Source organism: Myotis lucifugus, unplaced genomic scaffold, assembly GCF_000147115.1.
Source record: "Myotis lucifugus unplaced genomic scaffold, Myoluc2.0 scaffold_545, whole genome shotgun sequence".
Classification (NCBI taxonomy): domain Eukaryota; kingdom Metazoa; phylum Chordata; class Mammalia; order Chiroptera; family Vespertilionidae; genus Myotis; species Myotis lucifugus.
The window spans coordinates 127,457-135,479 of record NW_005871593.1 but is presented as its reverse complement, the minus strand read 5'-3'; the positions used below and the strand labels follow the sequence as shown (position 1 = coordinate 135,479).

The 8,023-nt window shown below is 58.9% G+C and overlaps 1 protein-coding gene across 1 annotated transcript in view; it reads right to left on the bottom strand.

Annotated features, from left to right (window-relative positions):
* Window positions 1-8,023, bottom strand: part of GLP1R (glucagon like peptide 1 receptor) — a 41,706-nt gene that overhangs the window by 17,459 nt on the left and 16,224 nt on the right. Inside the window, exons 2-4 of the mRNA XM_023745452.1 lie at window positions 6,166-6,262; window positions 5,412-5,519; window positions 4,830-4,851 (exon numbers count right to left, since the gene is read on the bottom strand). Coding sequence (XP_023601220.1) covers window positions 4,830-4,851; window positions 5,412-5,519; window positions 6,166-6,262 — 227 coding nt within the window. The remainder of the gene's footprint in view (window positions 1-4,829; window positions 4,852-5,411; window positions 5,520-6,165; window positions 6,263-8,023) is intronic.

The following is an 8,023-nucleotide window of genomic DNA, read 5'->3' as shown; positions in this document are numbered from 1 at the left end:
GGCCCCGGGCACCCCGGGCAACCTCCCTGCTGGCTCTCCTTTCCCCTGCCCCCTTCCACAAGCAAACCCTGAAACCAGGTCCCTCTCCGGGACAGAGCATCTGGCACACAGTGAGGCACGTCAGCTTGCAGCATCGCTTCCCAGAAGGCCCTGCATTTTAAGAGACTTCCCCCCCGAAAGTCTGAAGCCTAACGGCGGGGCTTCTGGCAGCGGCAGAGCCTGTCCCAGCACCCCTAATGCAGAACCAGGCAAGACAGGGGCGGAGGAGGGGGAGCCTGTCTCAGGCACCGAATGCATCTGCTCTCTGCTGGGTGGATGCCTGAAACCCTTCACTAGGGGGTCCAGTCCTTTTCTGGCCAAACCAGTGGTAGATAAGCCCAGAGCAGTGCCGGGATCTGGGCTCTCACCTCATGGCGAGTGGGGTTGATGCCAGAGCCTTCTCTGGCAGCCATGTGTGTGTGTGTGTGGGGGGGGGGTGGGGGGGAGGGGAGTGAGAAAGAGGGAAGCAGAGGGGCCAGGGAAGGGAGAGGACACGGCCTGGGGCACAAACCATCAAATCGCCCAGTTACCCAGCACTCAGCCCGCGGGAGCCTGACCCTGCTGATCCCTACTCGCCACCGCGGGCTCAGGGCCTGGCACTCCACGGTTGCTGGAGCCGGCTCATCACGCCCCTTTGCACACCCACTCTGCAGGCTGCACACTCACAGAACCGGTCTCAAGCACCTGCTGTGTGCCCGACACCTCTGAGCGTCACAACCACCTGACACAGTTCATCCCATTCGGCAGGCGGAGAAACGGAGTCTCTAGGAGGCCAAGCGACCTGCCCCAGACCAGCCAGCCAGGGCGCAGCAGGGGCGGGACTCAGACCCCATCTCTGCCTCCAAAAGCCAGGAGTTAGCAGCCACACGCACTGCCAGGAGTCAACCATGGCCACGCGCCATTTCTCCTCTGCCCTTCCCGAGGCCGATCACCGACATCCAGGCTCCTCCGGCAGGCCCTCCTGCCAGCGGGACCCCAGGCCGGCCGCACCCTCTGCTCAGGGCCATCGGGGAGGACGGGAGGACGGGGAGGTGGTGTGAGCACAGATGTGGCGCTACTGGCAGAGCATCAGGGATCACCGCGTCCCTGAGACAGTCTGTGTGAGGGTGGCTGTCCATTATCCTTCAGCAGCAGCAAATATCAAAACCCAGGGCTGGCTCCTGGCTGGGCCGTGGTCCCCAGATGCCCATCTTGGCCGGGGGTGCAGCGGGTCCAGGCCCAGCCCTGCTTATCAGCCCAGCTTTATCTGGCCCGGGAGCTGCTGGTAAATCAGCCAGGGGCTTGGCTCTGGTCTTGTCAACACCAGGAGGCAGCCGGCCGCGTGCCAGGAGGCCCAGGGATATTTCATTAAGTCAGACCCTGGTGTTGGAAATAAAACCCCCAATTAAACACTTCCCCTCCCGGAAACTGCAGCAGCGTCTGTAATCAAGCTCACAGCCGCCCTTCCACGTGGCTGCGGCACGCGGGGCAGCGGAGAGCCGCTCATGAATCCATTAGCTCTGCTCTGGCAACGGCAGTGCCAGCAGGACGCCTGGCCCCTCTCACAGACCACAGGCCCAGCTGGGGCCCCCGAGGGGGGTCACAGGCCCTCCCCAAAGTGCTGACACACAGGTCCGAGGCGGAGCTCGGGCCGCAGGCATCCGCGTGGGGTGAGGTGAGGGTGGAGCACCAATCACGGCCTAGGAAGAGGAGGGCAGGTTCTGAACCGCACAGACTCAAGTTCAGATCCCGGTTCCGCCTCCACCGGCCACGGGACCGGGAACAGACCTCCTGGGTCTCAGTTTCCTCATTTGTCAACAGGACCATAATGACTGCCCTGCCCGGGTCTGCGGGCTGACGATTAGGAGATGAAGCGTGTGAAGGGCCTAGTGCACAGGAAGCCTTCAACACATGGTCCCCGTGGGACCCTGCTGCTGCGCCCCCCCCCCCACTTTCTCCAAAGAGCACCCCTTCACTGAGGCTGGGGCTGGGGCTCAGGACACCTCCTCAGCCAGAACTCCTCCAAAGCCAAGTTCGTTCCCGTCTCCCCTTGGCAACCCGGGCCCGCCACGGGAGCTCTCACGCTACTACTCAAGGGAGGCACCTGTCAGAGTTTCCGGACCTGTGAGTGATAGGCCACTTTAAACGCGTTTTATGTCTCCCGTGTAATTAGAACTGAGATAACAAGCAGGTAGAGATCGGGAGGGGCTACAGCTAACGAGACCAGAATGATGGGTGATAAGCAGACCGCTGTGTGCGGGTGAGCGGCCCTCCTTCCCCTTCTTCCTCTGCCTGTTCGTCCAGGCCCGATATCACCTCTCTCTGGAAGCCACATGTGGGCAGGAGAGGTGGCTCTGACCTCCCTCAGCACACTTCCCGGCTGCTGAGCTGCCCTCTTCAGCCCCGTGGTGAGGGGTCACCCCTACTGCCCGGTGCACACACTCACACACTCACACACCCCTCAGCGGGACTCTCGCTGGCCGCCCCAGCTCCTGACACAGACCTAACTGTTTTGAATGTAGTTCTTTCTCTGATCATTCATTCTTCGGCCTGCTCTGCCCCCCGGAGGCTGACCCCTGCCGACAGCATCACCTGGGCTCTCTGACCTCCACTGGGTTTGACCAGGGGACGTGTCGGCAGAAGGTAGGAGGGCGGGAGGGGGAGAGGCTGGGGGGATTCCCCCTGGCTCCCTTCCTGCCTTGATTTGGAGGGTCAGGCAGTGGCTTCAGGCTGGCCTCTCTGTCACCACGACCTCCGGCTGTCATGGGGGCCCCAGAGCCCCGTTCCTGCCCCACTCGGGTCCAGGGGTGCTAAGCTTCCCTCAGCTGTAGTCCGTGGTGCTTTATGTACCTGCCGGCCCCAGCTCTGCCCAGCCTCTGTAAGTGACCCACCACTTAACTCTTCCACATCCCGGCTGAGCGTGTGTTCTGCCCGGATCCCGCCTCAGACAACCCTTCCTTCTGCCCACCCCAACCCGTACTCACTGGCCACTCCCTTGATCAGCCCAAGAAAGATCCCAAACTGCCCCCTTCCTGCTCCCACATCCCTTTGTGGGGGTGAGGGAAGCCCCCGGTGCCAGCCCCTGCCCAGGGGGCGGCCAGGACAGGCCAGAGGCAGCAATTCTGCTGCGGAAGCCGGGTGGGTGTCTCTTCGGATCCCTACCTCAGGGAGAGGGGCAGGGGAGGCAGCGTGGGTGAGTCTGAGTGTCAAAAAGGGGCATGAATTAGCACGGGAGTCAGGGAGGGGCGGGGGCTGGCAGGGGCCGGGGCTGTGCCGTTATCTTCGTGTAGAAAGCAATAAAACTGTGTTCGCTCATAAACGGGCACCACCAGGACCTATTTCCTGCTCAAATAAAATTAAAGGTGATGGATGGAGCCAGCGGCAGCGGGGGAGCGGGGGGCGGCTTGTGCTGAGTGATGGGCCCTGTCCGGCGCCTGGCTCCGGGGGGTCTAGGGCGCAGCCCAGGCTGGCCTGTACGCAGCCTCCCAAACCTCTGGGAGGCAGGGGACGCGGAGGTATTCCGGGAGGTGGGGGAGGTAAATAGGGTGAGAAAAAAACTAACAGCAGCCATTTTTCAAGAACCTGCAATCCTCCCAACACCCCCATCACCTGGCTCCATCCCATGTCCCAGGTGAGCCAGCTGAGGCACAGGGAGGTCTGAGGATTCCCCCAGCTCACACAGCCGCTCAGACAGCAGCCAGCACAACCACTGGATTGTAAGACTCGGCTTTCCCATCTCTGGAAAGAGGGCAGGCAGTTCACTGCTCTCCCTCAAGCTGTGCCCAGCCAGCAGACGCCCCAGCCACTCACCTGTCTCCATGCCCAGAAATACACATGTGCATACACACATGTGTGCATACACACACACACACACACACACACACACACACATGCTCATGCTCACACACTCAGGGAAGTCTGGGATAGCAATTAAGCCAGACTCCTGACTGAGTCCCGGGTCTTCTATTTACAAGCTGTGTGAGCTTGGGAAAGTCACTCAGCATCTCTGTGCCTCGGTTTGTGTCTCTGTAAAATGGGAAGACAATCAGAGTACTGGCCTCATAGAGTTGTTGTGAGGATGACATGAGTGTAGGTATGTAAAGTGCTGACAACAGGCCACAAGGTGCTATGTGAAGGGCCCTGTTGTAGCCAGGCTCACCCTGTGCACCTCAGGGGGGTGGTGTCCCGGGGGTGGAGAAGGGGAGCAGCTGTAGGACTCCTGCTGCGGCTTCATATGACCTCAGTCCTGAGTGCTGAGGCGAGGCTCATGCCTGGCCCTGCCAGGTGAGCTGATGTTCAGCTAAAGGGCGCCTCCTCCAGGAAGGCTGCTGGCAGGGCCTCATTTTCACACTTGCTTCTGGGCTGGTTTCCGCTCGGTCTCAGGTCCCCTCGGGCACAGTGGTTACTAGTAAGATCACAGGCTGGGTTCAAATCCTGGCTCTGCCATTTACCACATCATTTGGAGCAAGCAGCTTAAACTTTCTGGGGCCCCAGTTTCCTCATCTTTACAAGCATAAGCAGGGGGTAGTAGTAAAGATTAAATGAACACCCTGCTTTCAGGCAATACTTGGCACATAGTAGGTACTCAATAAATATCAGCCCTGACTATAATCATTGTTATGAGAGAGTGTCTTTTCTCCTCTGATTGGGACTGAGCTCCTGGAGGCAGGGTGCGTGTCTTCGTTAACCTCCCTGACACCTGAGATAGATGGGTAGTGTGGGGGTGCATTAACTACCCCTCCAGTCAGAGACCCCCATGCAGCCTCTGTAGGTCTCTGTACTCCAGTGACCCCTCACTTATCTGGTCACACCTTTCCCCGTGCAGGGCGTCCCCTGCAGGCAGGAGTGAGCTGGAAGGCCTTAGGGACAGCTCCCCAATGTCCTCACCACTACTCCCACTGGGTCCATCTGACCCGCGAAGCCCTGAAGAGTTAGGAGGTGGCTACATGCCACCACCAGGTACAGGGCACCTACCAACACCCAGCACATATACTAGTGCATGCATACATACATGCATGCATACATACATGCATGCATACATACATCAGAGCAATGGCACCTCTAGGTAAGGTGCCTCTATGAAACCCCAGCACTGTTCCCACCTGGCTCCTTTCCTAACTCCTGGATGAGGGGCCCACGTTTCTCCTTAAGTCAGACCCCACACTTCCCCCACCCCACCTGCCAGCACAGCCTCAGGCCCAGTTACGCCCAATGTCCCTCACTTCCCCTCACCGCAAGGAAAAGCAGGCAGGATACCCAGAAGGAGGTCTAAAGACCTTCTGGGGTGAGGAAGGCTGTGTCCCAGTGGAGAGGAAGCAGCGTGCACCCCACCCCAACTGCACCCCAGTCTCCTGGACGCCGGAGGGTGGTCCACACCAGGGGAGGGGACTCACCGCTGTTGGCCCAGGGCAGGTACCAGGGGCAGCTGACATTCACGAAGGAGCCGGGTGGCCCGTCTGGCCAGCAGGCATAGTCATCAAAGGTCCGGTTGCAGAACAGGTCTGGGTGCAGAGAGAACAGTCCTGAGTCCCGACCTGTCCAAGGCACTTCCCCACCACGGGGCTGGTGGGGGCAGGACCCTGCGCTCTGCGAACCTCCACTGAGCACCTACTGTTTGCCAGGCAAGCAGACTTGGCCACTTAGCAGTGGCACTTGGAGCAAGTTGCTTAATGTCTGTCTTCCCTCACCTGTAAGATGGGGGTAATCCCGGTTCCACGGGGCTTTGTGGGGACACATAGTGCATGGCATGGAGATTACGGAGCATAGTAAGTGCTCAATAAACAGTCTCCAGAGGACTGTTCTTATGCATTCGAGGGGGGAATAGTAGCTCGCATGGCTGTTCTCACCATCCTAAGGTTGCTGCGTTGTGATTGCAGGGTCAGGATTTGAACCCAGGCCTATGGGTCTCCTAACCCCACTCCCCCTCAAACATTCGTTGTTATAAATATGCTGGTGGGCCTACCGTCCCTGCACAGGCTGGGAAGTGCTGAGGACACAGAATGGAAAGGCCTGAGGGGCCCAAGCCGGGGACAAGGGGCATAGACATCAACAAGACAACACCCCAAAGCCCAGGGCAGATATGGCGGCCCAGAGGCGAAGGATGCCCGCCCGAGGCACGGGGGGTTGGGGGGCCCCACCTGGACTCACCTGTGGCTGGGGATGGAGCCTCCCTCAGGAAGCGCTGGCACTGGTGGCGATATTCGCGCCATTTCTGCACTGTCTCCGAGAGGGACACGGTGGCACCCTGGGGGGAGGGCAGAAATGGGGGCCCTCTGGTTCAAGCCAACTTCTCTTCTAACCCTGCCCCCAACACACCTGGTTTCTGGATGTCCAGGGGATCTAGAGCCCCGAACTCCACCAGGTGCTGGCGGTCTAAGAAGGGGAGGGAACCAGTGGCGCTTCAGAGGGACGTTTTTATGTCTCTTCCCTCCCAGGGACTGGTGCCCAGTCTGATGTGTGGCAGTGCCCAGCAAGTGTCTCCTGATTTGATGCTTTGGGGGAGGAGAGGGGGGAATGGAGGGGAGGATGGGTGTCAATCATGGTCTCCTCTGACCTCACCGAGGAGGAAGTCCCTGGGAACCCCATGCTTTGTGACTGCCAAGGGCTCCGCTCCCAGTGCCCAGTCAGCCTGCCAACAGGATTCTCAAACTTTCAACCATTCTAGAAGGGAAATACAGGCCCAGAGTGGGAGAGGGACGCAGTCAGGGTCACACAGCACCCTAAGGGGCAGAGCTGAGGCCAGCTGGAGTCCTGGGGGCCACGGGTGTGGTGGGGCTCACTGTGGTGGGGCTCACTGCTGGTAACTCCATCCCTCCTGCACAAAGCAATCCTGTGGGGGAGGCAACACCACTCCCCAGTGTCCCCCTTTAACATAACAACACAGGTCAAATATGCAGCTCAGCTTCAGTCAGCTGGAGAGGGGGAGTCCTGGGGACCTGGTGGGAAGGGGTCAGGAAAGTTCCAGAACATGGAGCTCAGGCCTGTGATGGGAGGGGTCCCCCATCTGTGACTAGGGGAACATGAGTTTCAATTTTCAGATAAGGTAACAGAACTGGCCTTTTAGCATGGGGACCCCAATGGACCCACCCAAGTGAGAATGGTCCCTTCCAAACATTTTTATGTACTTCCTTTAGGTTTGTCTTGGAACTCTGTTTCTTTCCTTTCCTTTTCTTTCCTCTTCCTTTCTTTTTTTTCCCCCTGAACCAGGCTCAAGATTATAAATATTCCTCATGTAGAGGCTGCAGATGCTGAAATGACCAGGGAGCCCCCACATGTAAAATTTTAGGATCCTATATATAATTTAAAACCAAAATTTTCACTTTTTTGAAATCACAAAAATAGACACGGTGTGCTGAAAATCAAAATTAGTTTGCTTTGGAAGCTCACAGCCTTTCCGGGTCTGGTTTCCCCGCCCCGGGGGGAGTGAGTTCCTGGCTTATAAGACACAGCTTGGCCCGTAAAAGACACAGGGGTCCATGTGCTGGTCCCCCAGGGAGGGGACCAGGCCTGCTTGAGCCCCAGCCACATTCCTGGAGTAAGCGTGCTGAGGCCACATGGGCCACCTGGAGGATGGAGCTCCTCTGAGGGCAAAGTTCAAGTGTATTTGTTAAATAAATAAATAACATGATTCCTTAATCAACCTCAACAGCAGCAAAGGCAGCGGCAGGATTTTAGCTACAAGTGAGGCCTGGTGGACCCACCCCACCCTCCAAATCCCTTTCCTGCGGCTCCGGCCCTGCCTGCAGCGGCTACTGGGGCAGATGGGGCAGATGGGGCAGGTGGGGCAGGTGGGGCTGCTGGGGCAGGTGGGGCAGGTGGGGCAGGTGGGGCAGGTGGGGCAGGTGGCCCTGGTGGCAGGAGGGCAGAGGCTGGGAGAGTTCCCCGGACCTCTACTTCTGGGAGGAGAGCAGGCAGGAAGCAAGGTCACTGCTGGGAACTGGGGCAGAAGGTATGTCTGGTCCAAGACTGGGGACAAGGCAGCTGTGGAGACAGAGGTCTCAGGGTG